Below are 19,551 nucleotides of genomic sequence, written 5' to 3'. Positions count from 1 at the left end.
TGATTAAATCAATTTGCACGGATCAAAAGAAACGCATCTTTGGAATTCAATTAATCTGCACTTTTCTCATAAAGCCTCGTGGCCATGGTAAATTTAAGAGGATGTTTGGCCCCTGTTTTACTTTTTCAAATTCTGCTTATATGTTATGAGGTCAGTAGAGCTTTGTGTCTCCTCCTGCCTCTTCAAAGGCAATGGAAAGTCTCTTTTGTGGGTTTTATTCCTCACATTTATGAGGTAAAACTCACAGCACTGCTGCTTCTGTCACCCTAACATGTTCCTACAAACCATCCAGCCAATGTTTAGGCTGCTTCCAGCACTGAATCTTCTACAGGGCTTTGCCTTGCATTTAGAAAGTTCAAGATGGCTCATAATAGATCAAGGTGTCAGATTTAAAGCAGACTTACCAATCATGATGGCAGTATTAGACAGTGTGTGTGAGCGAAGAGAAGTAGATGGATTGCTTTCCTCTCTTTCACAATCAAACCAAGGCCAAATAAAATGCTTTCTGCTGACTTTTTCTGTCTGCACTCACACTTATCTGGATTTTATAACAGTTGTCTGTTCGCCACATCGTCCCTTTGCCCTTATCTGACTAGATAAGACAAGCACAGACAGAGAGAGAAAGGGATTAAACTCAATACCTGGAGTAAAGTGTTTTTTTTAAATCTATCAACACATCAATTTATGTATCTGTCTGCATCAATCTTTTTAATCAATACTATCTGGTAAATTCATTTTCAAACTGTGAACCCATCCAGCTTCAAGCACCAAAAACTCACACATACACCCCCCCCCCTCCCATATCCCTCCCACCCCCCATAAAATCTGATAATGTAGCTTTAGCATGCCACTACACTTTGAGGGAGATACAGATACAGCGAGGCAACCCTACGCTCCCACTCCCACGTTCCAACACAACTGCTACAGATTAAATGCACCACTCAGGGCTAAATGAAAGATAAATACCATGACACAAGCTGCTGTGCACAAACTTACACACAAAATGACACGGCTGATGATAAAACCATATGAGCATCTTTTTGTCACATGGGGGAAAAAGAGGATAGTGGCAGGAGGCGTTACTCTCAATCTGATATTTACAGAGTAGTTCAGAAGAATGGGATAACACCAGTTCAATTAAGAGAACAGAACTTTTTATTTTTAAATTCAAATTGTTAGTGGACTCACTTTTACAAAATTAAAGCGGAACTTTGGGAAAAGCCGCACAAAGCCGATATTATGAGTTTTTTTGTCATGCTTTGTCAATCAGGCATCAAAGCTTCTTTATATGCTAACACTTTCTTACCCAAAGAACTTCCGCTGTACTCCACATTACACACACATGTGGCTTTGCAGTCTGCACATGGGAACTTGACTGCACACAAGGGAGATGTGCATTGTGGTCAGCTGAATCAGAATCCCAGATCTCTTTTTGGAAGAATGCACACCATGTGCTCCGGACCAAAGAAGAGAAGGAGCAATCTCACTATTACCAGAAGGGGACTTTAATTCAGACTTTCGGTTGTAAGGGGTTGTGTCCATTGCAGTTATTAGTTATTAAAAGTGTCCATCCTTTACACCAATTGTCCTTGATGGCAGCACTGACGCAGAAAAGTACATTGTGACTAGTGCAAAGTCTTTTAATGTATTCTTTTGCCAGCGTTAGAGCTGTTGACAGTGTGTCTACATTAGCTGTAATCTCTATAAATCATGACAGATCAGCTTTTTTATGAGCAATTTTACTTGAAGGTCACTGAGAGTGTTTCCACCAAACAGTTTAAAGGAAACTTACAGAGGAAATGTCTAGAAAGAGCTGTTCTTATTTACATATTATAAACATTAGAATTTTTGATGGAATAGTAGAAATGTTTGTATTAAGAGTTAATCATCACTTATTTCAAAGCCTTTGGTGCGCACGCAAACGTGTGTTTTAATAGGTCATGTACACAATGAGCTCATTGCAAACCTGTCTCGGCAAAAAAGGGATTTAACTATTTATTAACTTCTTTCTAAAGAAGTCCAGCCAGTTTTCCACACAAGGCCTCCTAAAACTGGTCAGTGTGGAAGGAAGTATGAGTTACATTTTCAACTCATGAAATGTTTATTTGATGGGAAATCAACATAAGAAACTGCACTTCAAAAAGGACAAATCAAAGTGACAAAAGAGAAACTGAGAATATACAACCTAGTTGCAACACATTTTGCTGTTCTGCAGGCTGACAAAGTAGGGTAGAATATAAACGTGCACACACCCACACGTGAACACACCTAGAATGAAGGCAAAGGGAAAAAAAGGCTTTCACTGAGGCAGCCTGCCAAAAGAGTGGGAGAGAGAGACAGACACAGACAGAGTGAGAGAGCAGGAAAGGCCTTACATAGCCACAGGAAGAGCAGCGTCAGGACAGGAAGCGCCTTGTTTGGGCATGGAGGTTTCCTGACCGGCTGGAACACTGACATTTCCTATGCTGGTTGGTTTTCTGGAGAGCAGGATCGCATGAAGGCTCCATGAAGGTTTCTGGGGTGACGGTTACAGGCCTCCAGCTGGGAAGGGCCCGGCTTGATTTCTGCTTTCAGCTTTAACACTCTTGCTGTATTCACTTTGCTCTGTGCACAGTCTGCACTTAGTGGCTTATGGGTGTACAAAACACTTGACGGGCCAGCAGTAACTCCAGGTACTAATGACAGTTTACCAGACAGAAACACACTGCTATTCAAACAAGCTGGCTTTTTTCCTAGTTTGTTTATGTGTTCTAATGATTTATTTTGAATAATTTTAGATCTACTTTTTTTTAAATAAATTATTGTGCAAAATACAATTTTTTGTCCTGCATAAAATCTCCAAAAAAGTTGAACTGAATTTGCTGCACTTATTAAAAAATATCCAAATACATACTCCAATGGAAATTGTGTTTTGGGTGTTTTTAACATGTTCTTCTGGCATTTTTTCTCATGATGGAGGAAAACTATGCTTAAAATTGCGTTTTCTGAGAATTTCTTCATTCAAATCAAGAATCGGGATCAGATTTTAAAAATGCAGTTGGTAAAAGCTTGTTGCAGTGACGTAGAAGATACAATCGGCGGGCCACAAGCTCCCTGCTGCTAAGAAACGACTGCAAATCTTCAGAGAAAGCGACACAGGTTTTCTAATTTTGGCAAAAAATGGAGTAATCATAATTAAAAGACTACTGGGAAAGATTTTACAATAAATCAAACAATAATTGGAGTGAGAATTTAAAATAAGTAACAGATATAGCTATAAATACGACAGAGTTTTAGGGCCACAAAAAAAAAAAAGTAAAATTACGAGATTTAAAGTGAAACTGAGCATATAGAGTAGCAGAACAGACCGACCAAGCTTAATTGAACAGGTGAGCTGAATGTTTATTGATAACATTACAAATGTTTGGAAGCTCATTTGTTTGATTTACGATTTATTAATATTTATTGATCGGTGGCTTGCAGGATCTCCACAGCCCGTTGATGAAGACATCGGTGTTCCTGCAGCTGTCCACTTCAATCCTTTCTTCCTCCATGAAACCAATATCTCTAAGTCTGTGTGACGCTTCCGTCTGAGGAGGCACACTTTTTGGCATTTTTAATGTTCTAATGCTAATATAACTCACTATTTTCAATCATCTTTGTTGTTTTATGTTGAAAGGGGATTTTTTATCTGGAGGAGGGGGCGTATGTAGCTGTTTACACATTGGTGTTCAGCGCATGACAGTTTCATGACGTAATGAGACCAATGGACTTCTGGGTATGTGAATGAAAAGGAAAATAAGGCAGTGGTCCTCTACACTCAAACGTATCTCTGAGCTCCTTATTTTAATCATGAAACTTTACCGACACCGAACCCCGAAATGTCGGCTACACGGACAATGATCTGATTTTGAGTCGTCAAGAGGTTCAGAATTTCTTTGTTTTTGAAACCTACTCGGAAATAAAGCTTCACAAAATGCTCCATCTTTCATTTTTAAGCTAGGCTTCGATAAGTAGACAACTGTGGTGTTTTTTCCACATTAATCTATGACTTTTTTCTCGTAAATTTACAAGTTTTTTTCTTGTAAATTTTCAACTCAATATCTCGTAGTTTGACAGTTATGACTCTTTTTATCGTAAATTTACAACTTAAAAGTCGTAATTAAAAAAAAAATGTTTTTAAACTGGCCCTTAAATCCGTTGTGTATAAGAAATATGTGGCCAGAATATTTTTTTGGTTTTTACTCCTCTACTAAATGTCCTTTTATTTTGCAGACTAATTTAAAGCTTTTTTGTAGAATCTAACACATGATTCTATATACCGTTGACTTCTGTTATGTATTTTTGTTAGGTTTGAAATACTAAAAGGTGTTTAAATATATACAGTGCTTTAATACCTTAAGCTACACTCACACTGCCCTCGGCAACATGCTTTTGAGCAATTGCTTCCAATAAAAAGTCTTTGCAAATTTGTGTTTTGGGCTCCCGCGTTCAAAACTCACACGTTCACAGTTTCTGACTCTACGTACAAAACGAGTGGCCATTGAATTCTCTTTGCCAGCTAAACCCGGTCGAACCTTGACCAATCAGGGACTTGAAAACTCACCAAACCCAAAGCGTAGCTGGTTTATCTGGTGAACCCAGACTCGGCGACAAGCCTGAAGATGTCTGAGTTTATTGTAACACTTGTGCTATCCTAGGCACTTTACATTGGGAGTTGGGTCATCTAGACCCACTAGACAGTGCGCTGAAACCTTTTTCTTCAATGATTTGTGATCTTCACTGGTGTCCATGGATTACATGAAATCTTTCCACCTTTATCCACCTTTGTCATGGTAGGGAGAACACGTCAATGTAAGGGTGGGATCTTCTAAGATAGCTCGAGGGTTAAAAATAAATATAAACTAAGGCCACTCTCCTGTAATGATGGTAATCCATATCTGCCATTGCAAGGACGTTAGCAATGAACTGAACCGTTTCCTTTTTGTGTCGAATTCGCGAGATTTGGACCACATCGAGCCTCTTCCAACTGTAGGTGGCGGACATGCTCTGGTAAACAGCAAAAAAGGAAAAGAAGCCCCTTCCTGCTTGTCCAGTATGAACACCATGAAAATTAACCTTCTTGAACGAGCATCAAATGCCTAGTGCAGGGGTCGGCAACCCATGGCTCCGGAGCCACATGTGGCTCTTTCATCCATCTGTTGTGGCTCCCTGTGACTTTGGAAAATAATGAGTATTTTATAATAATTATATTTTATTTTAGTTTGTTCATTTTTCATGGCATTTCAAAGGCGCTGATGGCTCCGTACGAAGCGCGAGCCACGTAAAAAACAGCTTCGTAATGAGCTCGTATTTATCGGGCGAGACCTGCAGAGCTGATAGCAGGGAATATCATTAGTATCATTATTATCAGTCTTATAATTAAAGAAATAGCTTATAGAAAAGTTTTCTGTGAAAGTAAACGATAAAAGATCAACAACTTGAACCATGTAAAACTGCTAAGATAAATGCATTTGCTGTGTAATTTTAAGGTTTTAAACCTCCAGGGAACCATAGTTAAGCAATATTCACAACTTGGGATAACTGTGATCCAGCCCTAGATGAACCAGTTTGTCCTGAATGTCATAAACAAAGCTTTATTAAATCAAAGGAAGTGCAAACCTCGCTTGCTTCACTTCAACACCTATGTTGATTGTGACACTATTATAGAAAGTTTTGGCAAAACTGACATTTGCGGCCATCAAAAAAAAAAAAAAAAAACCTACAGGGCATGACACACTTGTCCAGAAATATTTTTACAATTGAAAAAGTATTTCTGTTTACTGATGAGACAAGGCAAAAATTCTTTCATTTATTCATTTTCTAAACCTGCCATTTCCTGTGCAGGGTCGTGGGGTGTTGAAGAACCCAGCTATTGTAGGAAAAAGGCGGGGAACACCCTGAACAGTTCCCCACTCCATAGCCACAGAAGAACTTCACAAAAAGAACAATTTAACCAACAGTCAAACACGGTGGTGGTAGTGTGACGTTCTGGTGCTGCTTGCAGTTTTCAAATTTTGCACAGTTTGCCTTGGCTCTTTAACACCGGAACTGTTTATGAAATTGACACAATTCCAGGGAATTCTGAAGCAGAGAGAAACAGCGTAGCACAGATACTGTATACTTTGAAGTGCTTAAGCAATCAACTTAAATCACTTGATACTGTTGCAGAGAAAAGCTGCTTTGCTCTGTTACGCTACACTTTACATTAATTAAGGTCCTGTACACTTTATGTTAGTAATATGTTGCATATCTGTGCAAAGTCGATGTGCAAAACCGCTTTTTTCCACGCCAGAATCAGCTGATTCTCATTGATTGTGTGAATGGTTGAAAAGTTACGGTATAGCAAAGAGCGTATGTTGTTTAGGTGAAACATGCTGCCTGTCTGGTGTTAAAGGGTTAATTTGTTGAAATCATAAACTTTACATTTCACCAGAATATGTGAAGAAATGTTACTGGTTCATGACGTTTACTGTCCAGCGGGAAACACACAATCAAGTCTTGGAAATCCATTAATTAGTCAACCTTAAAATGACTCAGAAAAGAAAAGAACTGTTTAGGAGTCAGATTTCTGGTTAAGTAGCCAAGAACTGTTTTCAGGTAATAATGTTATTTCTTTACATCATACCTGCTTATTTCTGTTTGCTTGGTGACTATAGCCTTACTTCTGTTAAACTCTTTTTGACTCCACACTGAAATAACACACCTAATTCTTTTGGGTGAAAGGGTGCAAGGAGGTCATTGGGCCCTTTAGGTGGTTACCTTCTCGTCAGTGTGGGGTTCTTTAAGTTCCAGTGTGTTCCAGCATCCTAGAACCAGCCACTTCTGTTTGCACACACACATCCCCAACTCTTTTAACCCTTGTGCTATCTTAGATGACCCCACCCTTACATTGACGTGTTATTCCTACCATGACAAAGGTGGATAAAGGTGGAAAGATTTCATGTAATCCATGGACACCAGTGAAGATCACAAATCATTGAAGAAAAAAGGTTCAGAGCACTGTCTAGTGGGTCTAGATGACCCAACTCCCAACGTTAAAGTGCCTAGGATAGCACAAGGGTTACCACAAGCTGAGCAAGCAACAAGCAATGAAACATTGACAACTAGTTGATCCTACACAAAGTTGTGATGAATGCAAGTCTGCAAGGACAAAGAATCAAAACACTCCCTAGCCAAAACGTAGGAAGTGAAAGTTTGTAAAGCTTGTTTATAGAAAAAATGGCATAAACAAAAATAAAAGAATCAGATAGATATACCAATAGCTATTTGTAGTACTGTTTTTTTAAGTGCAAATTTACTTAAGTAAAATGAAAAAGCATTGTTTGGGAAGTCATCTCAGGAGAACATTTTTGTCCCAATAAATAACTGAAGTAAATTTAACTATGTAAGCTGTAATTTATACCTGGTCAAAAAGCATCTTAGGAAAAAAAAGAAATAAATGAAGGTTCCCGTAAAGTCTCATTAACCAGTTATACAGACTGGTTGACTGCAGTTGTTGCTTACAGGATGGCATCAAGAGTTTTGTTTATTCACACAAGGGTTTTGACTTTTCCACAAGGGACTAGACTCATTTGGAGAGATTTTGTTTTAATAAACAAAAATGTCATTGAATGTTCTTTGGTCTTTCACAGGTCTTCTTTGCATATTATTCAAACTGTCCTGTCTCATTTTGCTCTTTGAAAAACAGTTACAATAGTGCCAAAACTCAAACACAGACATTACAGTCAGCGGCTGAAACCATGTTGAGCACTCACGGATCACTGCTTATTGATGGACCATCTGTGCATTTGTCTTAACAATAATCTTCAACGGGACAAGACTAACAAAATGACACATGGACAGATTTCCTGGTAAACAGCAAGTGACTGAGCCAGCTATAAATCTGTAAAGTGAAGTGTTAAGTCCTGAATTTTGTCTGTTCTATCTTATTCACCCAGACACACACACACACACGCACGCACACACACACACACACACACAGGGGAAAAGCAGCAGACAGGGAAAGAGGATGGACGGTAGACAGGAACAGTGTGATAAAATCCGAGACACAAACATTCACAAAACAGCATAATACCACAAGGCACTGGTACAAATCATCCACACCTCAACACATCCTGGTTTCATGTCTTTCTGGGTGATTACCTCATAATATATGGCAAAGAGTCACTGCAGCTCCTCTGCTTCACAGCAACACTGGCCTGTGTGGAGTGCTGAAGGTGCCAGGGGAAATGTGTGAATGTGGATGTGTGCAATGGATTCAATCCTCATGAGCACAACTAGAGAAAAGCGAGAGAAAGGTGTAAAAAACAAGATGTAAGGAAGACGAGTTTCTTTCATTTTAATCTTTAAGCCTAAATATCAGAAATAAAGTTTGTTACAGTTAAGGTCGGAAAGACGAAGACAAACATGGATCCATTGGATCTACAATGTCTCCGAATGGAGCAGAGCAGGGAGCTTGCGGCCTGCCTTAGTAGCCTCTTTGTGACAACTACAAACTTTTTTAAGTGGCGCTTTTTTGTCTCCTCTTGAATCACAACAGTTTGAATAAAGAAATACTCAGAAATGCAAATGTAATCTTTATTTTCTTCAAATATGTCCTCCATCATGAGAAAACTACCACAAGGACATGTGAAAAACACCAAAAAACGCCATTTTCATCTGAGTGGGTTATTAAAAGCTGACAGACACAAGCGGTAAACAGTCTCTAATGACATTACAACTTCTTTATATCTTACTGCGTTACAGAAATAGAGGCCGCCTTTCTCATCCTGGCAGCGGCTTTTAGCCCACTGGTTTAGATAAAATAACACAAGAGTGTAAGGGTCATTAGTCACAATGAAGGACTCTATTAAGCAGCAGTGCACTGAGCTAAATTCACAAGCACACAAACACATGCTCTCACACCCTGAGGTGCAGACAGAGCACAGGGAAGCATGTGTATGTTTGTGTGCATAAATGGGTCAAAAGTGTGTCTCTTTTTGTGCCACTTTAACTTAACTTCAGGGGCATTTCCGAGATTTAAAAGAAACAAGCCATGCTCTCTCTCTCAGCTTCATGTTAGAAGATGAAATTGGGAGGAAAAAGCATAAAAACACAGCTACTGAAGGGATAATTCTCAGAGAGAGTGCCTGTTTTGTATTAATAAAAAAACTATAAAAGCTTTGAAAGCATTCTGACTTCATAAACTGATTGTTTGTGCGTTTTAACTAAATCACAATACAGCAGGTGCAGGAACGTCCCGCTTTCAGCAGGCTCTCAGTTGAGTGTACAATGCAGGAAACTTTTCTATCACCTTGTCACAGCACTCGAGCCCTGAGCCAAAAATTTCCCAAGTTATGGCTGTGGCCAAGGCTCGTGACTTCACTTTGGCAGTAATAACCTGTCAAATGTTTCACATTAGGAAATGTTAAAGCCTACATACACACTTGACAAAGCTGACAGATGCTGACAAGCCACTGCTTGCCGTCACAGGCCCTAAATGAGGAGCTAACGGTGGGGATGTGACAGAGATGTGGCTGTGTTTGGCTTGCCATGGCACACACTGCTTACTGGTAACTAGCTGTTGGGGTGGGGGGTGGGGGGCAGACAAGTGACAGGCATAATGAAAAAAGAGGACAGTTGATTATTTTTATTTAAATAAAGACATATTTTAAAGATTTAAACTACCTGGAATGCATTTATTTTAAATGTTTTGACAAAAGTGGCTTAGTTTGAGTACAGTTGTATGAAACTGTATGGCAGCATGTGTGCAGCTGTGATCTTCTGACAAATCTCTCTAATAAGCATTTCAAAATCTGCTATTTTTGATAGCAAAATAATATTTCTCACCAGTTCTCCAATAATTACACGCAAGCAATGTAATTATCCCAAATCAGATTCACTGACCTAAAATCAATCCAGAAAATCTTTATCCAAAAATTCAACCAGTTTGACTCAGAGATAAATTCCTGGGTACTGAACAGTGCAGGTAAAGTTTTCCACATTCATTGTATTTCTTCAAGATAATCAAGTGTAAATTAAACATGTTTACACACAAACAAGTAAATAAGAATTTGTGGCAAATCCATTAACATCTAGTTTCATAAAGTTGCTATTTTTCCACATCAAAATAATACAAACAGAACATGTGTGGTCTAGTGTGGTGGCACTTGGTTGTTTTTACATTTTGGGTAAATACAAATTCAATCCAAACGGTATTTTCCAATATCAATATAATCCATTTTTTTTCATTTTTAAATAATTTTATAATGCTTTCGGTCTATTCAATTTCCTACTTGCCTTAGACAGATCAATCTGGTTGAATCATAGAAATATAAATAAATTCCTTGATTAAGTTAATTAATAGATACACACACATGCACAATAGATATGCATATTGTATCAAAACTTGTGTTTATTCCTCTGGGTTTTTGCTGCTTTCATATATAAAAATAATCCTTGCCACGCACATGATGAACAGTCTCTGTCTTTATTAGAAAATCCCAGGTAGGTTGATATAATGAACATTTAAAAAAAGGGACCAAACATTCTCATTACATTTTTTAAAAATCTGGAACTATAGAAGCAATTGGATTGTTGTTTTTTATCCTTTTTGTTTAACTAAAAAAATGTTATTCAGACGTTGTTGGTCGTTGCTTCACATTTTTTCCGTTTTTTCCATTTGTTGGACAGTTTGTATAATTTTTTTTTCTTGTTAGGACATTAAGAAACAATTGTCGTTATGTGTCTTGATTTAAAATCTTGGAGTTTTCTCATGCCGGTGGACAACAGAAGCTCCCATCAGCCTTCTCAACCTGCTGCTCCTGGCTGCACAATGATGACATCAGGCGGTGTGAAAGCAGCCATTAGTTCCACCTCATCACTGAGGGACAAATATAGCTACACAAGGCTTTCATCAGACAGAGAAGAAGACAGCTGAAGTGAGGGGGTAGAGAAGGAAACCCAGCCAGATGATGATACACACTCACCTCCTTCTCCTCCATCATTGGTTTCCACTTCTCGCGCTCCTGCAATCTCATCAGTAATGAGTCGTTCAACACACTGAACGCCTAGAAATGTCGCCTATATGGTCAGATTCAGATTAATACTAATGTATTTTTAAAGGCACTTAGGGCCATAATTTGTTTGTCAGATGTGGAAAAGGCTTGTGCTTTCTTTGCAGACAGACTGTCATTGCTTGTGCTGCTTAATGAAAACTGCAATTGTCAAAACACAAGGATTTTTCCTTTTGTTCTGTTCCAAATAAAAAGGTCTGTTTCCTGAAAAAAAAAAGAAAAAAAAGAAGAAGAAGTCATGCCTGCCACAGATTACATTATTTCTTGTGGACTCATCCACAGGTTTTTTAGAACAAATGAGTTAGGGATTATTTCTTTGGCTTTTTGTGGTCTAACTACTCTGTCCATGATTAAATTCTTGTTAGCGTCGATGTTTGCTGTGTGCATCTGAGGGTGTGTGTGTTACATATCAGCACAGGTGGCTGTGATGTAGGAGAAGACACCTGGCTGCCTTTTGAATGACAGGTGGTGAAGTCACTGCAGGGCACATCTGCAGGGTGGAGGGAGGGACAGAGGTTTTCTTTTTTTGGTTTCTCCATCTCCTACCCTTTGATATTTTAGAGTGTGGCTGTGGACGCTCTGATGTGATCATGGAGAGGTTTTTGCCTCCACTTCTTTATGGTAATCTAGAGAGAATATCAAATCTGAAATGGAGAAATGCCCCAAATGTCTAGAAAACGTGAATAAAAGCGTGTGTGCCGTTTGGTTGTGATGAGCCACTAAGACACATCCTCCTATAGCTCTCACCTTTAATCTGGGCGGCTGGTGGTTTTTCTGAAGTCGTAAACTGCAGCCTCGAAATCCACCCTCACTCCTTTGATCTAAGGAAAGAAAGTCAGAAAATTGTTGGTTTTTGAGAAAAAGAGTCAAGAAACTTTATCTGCATGGTAAGTCACACTGATTCACAATCTAAATACCTTAATTGTTATTTTTGTTTGAATGGTTGCGGCTCAGGCATTAAGGTTCTGCGTAGTGCTGACACAAACATCTAACGTGTGTTTACACATCACACAGCTCACATCTCTCTGATGAAATAACTGAAAAATCTAAGAAGCGTCATCGCATCTATTTCTTCAGCTTCACAAACTCCTTTCAGGGTTTGCATATTATTTTCTGACTCACCGATAGAAAGGAAAACAACTCAAGCCCACTCACTAGCCTAGACACATGAAGACTTACAAGGGTCTGTTTGCATTTCAGAGCCGCCCAGGTGCTTTTTGTAAAGCTGTAGAGTACTTGATGCTGAGTTGAAGAGGTGTCATATTTGGAGGTATTTAAGCATGCACTGTTTTGTTTCCTGTTCAAAGCCATGTACTTCAAAATAAAGCGTGGCTTATTAAGTAGCTGAACTTACCAGGACACCTGTAGATTTTCGAGGAAGTTATATGTCAAAAATCTGTTATGTGTGCTGAAAATCTTTTCAAAGGTGCCTGTGATTTGCTCCTGTGTGTTGTGAGTTTTGAAAAGGTAAACCAAAGAAATGGAAGACGCATTTGTGACAAGCTGTGATGCGCCTGCGTGGCTTTTGCATCAGAAAATATCTGGAGGCTGCAGACTATAGTTTGTTCGGATCTAGCTTAAAGTTTTTTTGTTTTTTTTTAACTCGACTCCTGTTTCAATCTGAGATATGCCGAGCACGACTTCTGAACACGTGTGGAAATGCTGCAATCTACTTGAAATGTTCTTGAATGAAGAATGGAAGTCGAGCAGTTTATATGTAACCCATTTATCCCCAAAAGTGCAACAGGTGTTTGGTGCAAGAGCCAGAAAAGCAGAAAGAACCTGATGATTGTCCCTATTCTCCTGTTTGGCAAGATAAAAAAAACTCATCCCAGGGAGGCCGTGTGAGGCACTGAACAAGACATCAATGGAGCATATTCAAAAGACACTTGAGAGCAGTCCTACTGTCACATTCCTGTGATAAAGTCTAGAATTCCAGTCTTCCAGCATGCATGTTTCCATGGAGGCAATCCTCCAGTGTTGTTGCTCCTGTGGATAATCTGCATGTCTTCATAAAAGATTGGGAGAGGACCAACAGGGCTTAAACCGGGTTTTGGGTCAACCTACCAAGCAGTGGGTCCTCCCCCGTGAACTGGGAGATGTCAAAGGGTGAGGGCATAGAGAATGGATGGCTGGCGGCCCCAGAGTCCCTCGTTCCTGCTCTCTAACTTGCTCACATTAAAGAGATCTCTAATCACTGCAGGGACTTGGCCAATGATGTGCTTATCAAACGGCATATTTCAAAAAGGCATCTTAAAAGGCCCGAGGGCGAAGAGGCAATAAGAGCACATTTGTATGTGGATGAAAGGAAAAAAGTGTAGACAGACCTTGCATCAGAATACAGCAGGGGAAGATCATTAGCATCTCCAGCAAAATATGCACTACGAGAGAGGGAGAGAGAGGTACAGTCGATGTGGAGGAGAGAGGTGGGAAGGGGATGGTGAGATTTGTAAGAAAGAATAGCTCTTTTTGCAATTTTTTTTATTTATTTTTTTTACACAGCCCCCAAAAAGAATACATGAACAAATAGATTTTTGAACAAAGGCTGAGCTGTTAAAGAGGAAGTCCACCAGGGGGGTGTGGTGACTCCACTGTGGGTTGCAACACAGCGAAAGCTCGGTGCATCTGCTCCCATAGGTCCTCTTCCACACCTCCTTTAACAGGACATACCAACTGGGTGAGCTTTGATGGACACGGAAAAGCCTCAAATTAATGAAACCTTCGATAATGTGTCTCAGGGGTGTAACGATTGATTGACTTAATCAATGAATCAATTTATATTCCTTCAATCCAACCAGATCGATCTGTCTAAGGGAAGTTGTCAATCAAATAATTTTATGAACTTTATAAAACTAAATGTGAATGGATTTGCCATTAATTCGTGTTTGCTTGTAGACATATTTATTTAAACCTGATTATCTTACAAGAAATAAAAGGAATCTGGAAAGCTTCACCTGCTCTGTTCAGAACCAGGTAATTACAGTATCTCTGAGTCGCACTGGTTGAATTTTTGGTTAACCCTTGTGCTATCTTAGATGACCCCACCCTTACATTGACGTGTTATTCCTACCATGACAAAGGTGGATAAAGGCAGAAAGATTTCATGTAATCCATGGACACCAGTGAAGATCACAAATCATTGAAGAAAAAAGGTTCTGAGCACTGTCTAGTGGGTCTATATGACCCAACTCCCAATGTTAAAGTGCCTAGGATAGCACAAGGGTTAAAGATGTCCTGGATCCATTTTAAATAATTGAATCAGATCAGATCACATAACTAAAAAAGAAACCAACATCGACTATGAATCATGTGGTCAAATATAAATTATGATACGAAGGGAATTGTTGTTAAATTGAATCGTTACACCCTTTATGATCGTGATTGTGGACAGTGACAAAGTATACAGCCTCATGTGCAAAACACATTTCTGAACTTAAAAAATAATGCTGAGTGAAGCACAATATGTGCTTTTTATTGTAATACTTTTTTTTTTCTAAAATTGCCACAACAGGGGAATGTTTTGATGCTAAATCTGCTGAGACTCTTTGCTTGCTGCCACAAATATACCATAAACAATGACAGGACATGACGGATTCTTTTGGTTTCAAGCCGCATGAGGAATCTAGAGATTTTCCCTAAAAAAAGGGGAAAACAGTGCACATCTGAGTGAGGAACATCATATTTTAAACATCAAGATGATTTATCTAACCTCAGTGCTGATTTGTGTTTGTGTGATGCAAGCACTATATCTTGTGTCTGCATTTCAAATATTTATAAAAGAGCAGCAGTGGTGTAGGTGGCATACAAGAAAATTATACCTTACCCTTTTTTTTTTCCATCTTTAGCTGCATTATCTAAGGTGCGCTTTTCAGCAGTGCCAGCAGGTCTGCTTCACAGGATCTCTAAGCAAGGAACACAAGAACAAAGACAAACAATACTATGCATTTCATTGAGGTATTGTATTCACAGATGCAACTATGCTGGGTTATAATAGAGTGTGTCTATGGGCAATCATAAATACTGCAACCAGATGGCTGCATACACACATACTCATCCTCAGCAACTCATCAGACCCGCTTTGGAAATTTGGGATCTGGAGACCAATTACCTTAATTATTCTTCCTTTCTCTTCCATCACTCTCATCCACATGCTGTCTGAGTTTTATTTTAGCTGTGTTTGCATTGTTGGGTGTTTTGGTTTGAGCGTTTCACAACACAAAATTGCACCAAATTCAGAGAAGAGGGTTTATGTCTACAGCGGTCGAAAAAAAAGAGGGTCTGCTTCATTTTTGTGCTCAATCAGAGCAAGAAACTCCTGAACAAAAGTAAAGGGAAGAGACTCTGGGAAACTGTTTAAATCCATCAGTTCAACACTTAAGCGCTACAGCTCGATCATCGAGAAGTGACAGCATCGGCATCTCAACTATTTGTGTAAAAGAAGGCAGGTGTTGTGCATTTCCCCTAAAATAATTCCTATTATTTTTTGCCGTGTCACTGCAGAAAAATTACTCTAATTGTTTTAATTTATCAGTTAAAGGATGAAATCCAAACTGAAATGAGAAATCATGAAATATCTTCAAAAGCATATTTGATTTGATTCTAATCGCATGTGCTTACAGGCATGGGAATAATAATAATAATTGGAAAAAAGAGATTAGAAGCAAGAGAAGAGACTGAAACCGTCTCCATCAAATCGAGTTGTCCACACTCCCTTTGAATTTCAAAATAGGTTTCTGTGATGCGACACTTTGATATTAACGCACTTAAAAAACATGATAATGGAATGCATGAAAATTATGCTTTTTGTAATGGGCCTGAAGTAAAAGAAGAAAAACAGTTCACCATGTGTATGTATTGATTTTTTTATTTATATTTTTATTTCTGGGAGGATATCTTGTACACCAAATATCCCATTGGCAGTTAAGCGCATTCAATGTGTTTAGAAGCCAGAAACAGTTACTTGTCTTAACAAACACAAATACAAAATAAAGATAACCACAAAATAATGGACTGCATGTATATAACATACAAAAGAATTCCATGCCTACTCAGTAGGTAACTTCAACATTCCAGCTTTTGAAGATGTGGATATTTACACTTTTTTTGTTTTTTACAAAAATAGACTTTATAGATTTTTCTCCTTTTTTTGCTTACATTCTGTGAAAATGAAGCGGTGCCCACACAGCTTGTCCCTTCTCCTCCCGCTGTACGTCTTACATTCTGTAACAAAAATATTCCCTCAACCCTTAAGGCGAGATGCAGCGCATCCTCTGTCGCGCTCAGCCGAGCCACAACATCAGCAAGGCTTCACAAAAGGCACCAAATAACGCAAGCGTTTGTCTCAGTTAGTTCATTTTTTTCCCTTATTTTTTTGTTTTTTTTTTGTCATTGATCTGTTTTTTCTCCATAAGTGATATGTCACCTGTGAGAAAGAGATGGTACCTGTGGAGGATATTTACAAACAGAAACAAACATCACTCTTACTCATGCTTGAATACTTAAGTGCTTCTTTTTTCTTAAAAACAATGTCAAATCACAGCATCATCACTACGTAATAGAGAAAGTATGTAGAAAATATGGCCCTGTTCACTTCAAATAATACATTTCAAATATGCAAATAACTGTCACATCAGTGGTACCAAAGAAAAATGAAAACAAAACATGGCACATGTACAATTATACATATATGATAGCTTATGTGTATCATTCAATGTCTTTTGTATGAGTGCCTGCGAGGGTGGAGGTGCTTCAGCACCAACAGCAGTCTCTATTGTGTACCTAACAGCACAGACCCGCCAGTGCCGTTTTCCCTCTATTTCTAGAGTCCTTAACGTTTTTGAAGTGCTGCATCTGTTTTTAACAGAGAATATCCCTTTTCATTTTGTGCTGTCTTTGCCCTGTCCTTGACTTAAGTCTTTGTTTCTCTCTCACTGCAAAGTGAGCAGAAAAGTGCTTTTTGGAGGAGGAAACATAGTCCTTGTCCATGCTGATGTCTTTCCCCTCAAAAAAACCGGGATGAAAGGAGAAGTGTGCGGGGACTCTGAAAAGTTCCTCTCTCTGCTGTTACTTAGCAGATCTCGATTGTCCTCGGGGAAAGGGTGGTCTGCATGTCTGAAAGTGGGGTTGGGACCGGTGAGCTGTAGATGGTGGATGCAACCGAGGAAGGAAAGGAAGAGCCGACTTGCGACTGATAGGTGTTTGACATGGAGGCTGAAGGGTAGGTGGTAGCAACGGAAGGAGATGGGTAGGAAGTGTGAACAGGGGAGGAGTAGCAGGAGGCGACTGGAGATGGATAGGAAGACACCGGGGATGGATAAGAGGTGATTGGCGAGGGGTAGCTGGAGGCAGGTGAGGCAGCTGATGCTGGCGCTGCTGTCACAGCCACGGCTGCTGCTTTTTCTGCCTTCTTGTCCTTCTGCCGTAGGTGGATCTTTGTGTGCCTTTTCCTCTCGTCGCTGCGGGCAAACTTGCGCCCGCAGATCTCGCAGGCGAATGGCTTCTCTCCGGTGTGAGTGCGGATGTGTGTTGTCAGGTGGTCGCTGCGGCTGAAGTTCCGCATGCAGATGCGACACTGGAAGGGCTTCTGACCTGTGTGGATGCGGATGTGACGTGTCAGCTCATCAGACCGGGAAAAGCGCCTGTCGCAGGTCTCCACGGGGCATGCATAGGGCCTTTCATGTGGGGGTGTCTTGCTTGGTCGGGTGGGGTACTTTCGCATACGGCTGGGTTTAATTAGCTGCGACTGATAGACACCTTTTAAGTCCTGGGAACCAGTCTGGGTGGCAAATGCTTTGATGGTGGACAGAGGAGTGAGGGAGGGTTGATTGGACTGATTCTGGAAGGGCTTCTGGTCTGGAGGCACTAGGCTGATCTCTCCCTGCTGCTGGGGGAAGAGGTAATCGGGGATCATGGGGACGGGGAAGCTGCCGCAGGTCTTCCCATTGGGGTATGCTGGGGGCGGGTACTGCACTCCTCCAGCTGAGGCGGGAAAGCTCTGGCTCTGGTCCGGGAAGATATCAGAGTTGGGACTAGAATATGTTGGAGCGGCCGAGTAGATTGGGTTGGGCTCACTGTGGTGAATTGAGGAGCTGAGGCTGGAGCCCTGAGTTGAAGAGGAGGTAGAACAGGAGGAAGTGGAGGAGGATGGAGTGGACGAGGAGGAAGATGAGGTGGTCTGCGAGGCAGTTGAGACAGAGCTGGAACTGGGGGGGATGTTTCCCATCAGACCACTGAACAGACCCAAGATGGGCTCTGCCCACAGGCTGTTGCTGCAGCTGGTGGCAGGTTCAAATGTGAAACGGCCAGTGTAAGAAATGGGGGGCAGCCTTTGGGTGGGATAAGTCTGCTCCACATTTGGCTTTTCACAGTTGAAGGGAATATCAGGTAACGTATCTGCAAGGAGCACATAGAAAGAACAAACATTAATTAAAACTGTCAATATCTGAAAAACAAAGGTGGAGGGGGATTCTGCCAAAACAGCGGACAGCATGTCATCCCCTCCTCCGTTACAGATCAACCGAACGATAGTAACTCTCTGATGTGACAGTTTCAGCTCCCAGACATCTGCATCTCCACAAGCTGCTGCGTGAGCTTTCTAGGGTCCGATTTTCAGCCTGCCTGCACTTTCTCGATCTTTCTTTCATTTTTTGCCTGTTTTCCACAAGCACACATGCAAACACACACAGAGCCCATCAGAGCTAGAGGCAATTGATTACTGAAACTGCAGCTCAGCTAGTTTTTGGATTGCAATTTAAATTGAGCAGGAGTGTCTGGTAGAAAAAGACAACTGAGCTGCATTTAAGCAATTTAAATTAATCAGGTAAAGAAAAATCATGAATTTTCTTGAATATTCATTAATATATTTTCTTACAATATGCATTCCTTTTGTCAATGAAAGTCCAAGGGTTTCATTGTAGATACAAAGACTTTAATAGTAACCATTGCTCTTATTATTTTTGTTTCTTCTTGCTACAGATCATTATGCAGGGAAACACTTTTAAAGTTAGTTATTTGACTCCTTGTTGCACAGCAGATGAGATGTAAACTTTAGCTTTGTATGAACCACACAGCAGGAAGACCAAAAAAGTTGTGCTCTTACCTCCAGTAAGGTGGTCGTACGGCTCTCCGGGTTCACCGGAGCCAAAGCCTGCACCTTCGGGTGCGGAGGCGGTGAGAAAGGGGGTCCCCCCAGAGCTGAGCATCATCACCTCTTCCAGCTTGGGGTAGTTATCCAAGGGGGAGTGAGGGAAGCTCAGAGGCTCTGAGATCTGCAGGGCTGGCAGGATCATCTCGGTCTTGGTTGCAGCCATCCTCTGCTGGTGCTGAAGCTGCGCTGGTGCTGGGCGGCTGGCAGTGTGCTAGCAGAGTAGTGCCTCGCAGGTGGAGGAGATCTCTTCTTTCAGCTCAGAAACCGCTGAACACTTCTTCTCCACTCCGTGGAAAACCAGTTCTCCAGTGGCCCTGTTGTTTTCCTTTT

The 19,551-nt window shown here is 40.4% G+C and overlaps 1 protein-coding gene across 1 annotated transcript; it reads right to left on the bottom strand.

Moving 5' to 3' along the window:
- Positions 1–17,142: 17,142 nt before the first annotated feature.
- Positions 17,143–19,384, bottom strand: egr1 (early growth response 1). Its single transcript, NM_001146145.1, has 2 exons — positions 19,174–19,384; positions 17,143–18,467 (listed from the first exon to the last, which is right to left on the bottom strand). Exons 1-2 carry the CDS (start codon positions 19,382–19,384, stop codon positions 17,143–17,145), a joined length of 1,536 nt encoding a protein of 511 aa, NP_001139617.1.
- Positions 19,385–19,551: the final 167 nt, after the last annotated feature.

The sequence above is a fragment of the Oryzias latipes genome, chromosome 10 (genome assembly GCF_053564925.1).
Source record: "Oryzias latipes strain Hd-rR chromosome 10, Olatipes_Hd-rR_3.1".
Classification (NCBI taxonomy): domain Eukaryota; kingdom Metazoa; phylum Chordata; class Actinopteri; order Beloniformes; family Adrianichthyidae; genus Oryzias; species Oryzias latipes.
This window is presented reverse-complemented; position numbering and strand designations above follow the sequence as displayed.

Coding starts and splice junctions, on each gene's coding strand:
- egr1 (NM_001146145.1), bottom strand. CDS start 19,384: ATGGCTGCAACCAAGACCGAGATGATCCTGCCAGCCCTGCAGATCTCA. Junction 18,468..19,173: donor GTACGACCACCTTACTGGAG/GTAAGAGCACAA, acceptor TGCTCCTTGCAG/ATACGTTACCTGATATTCCC.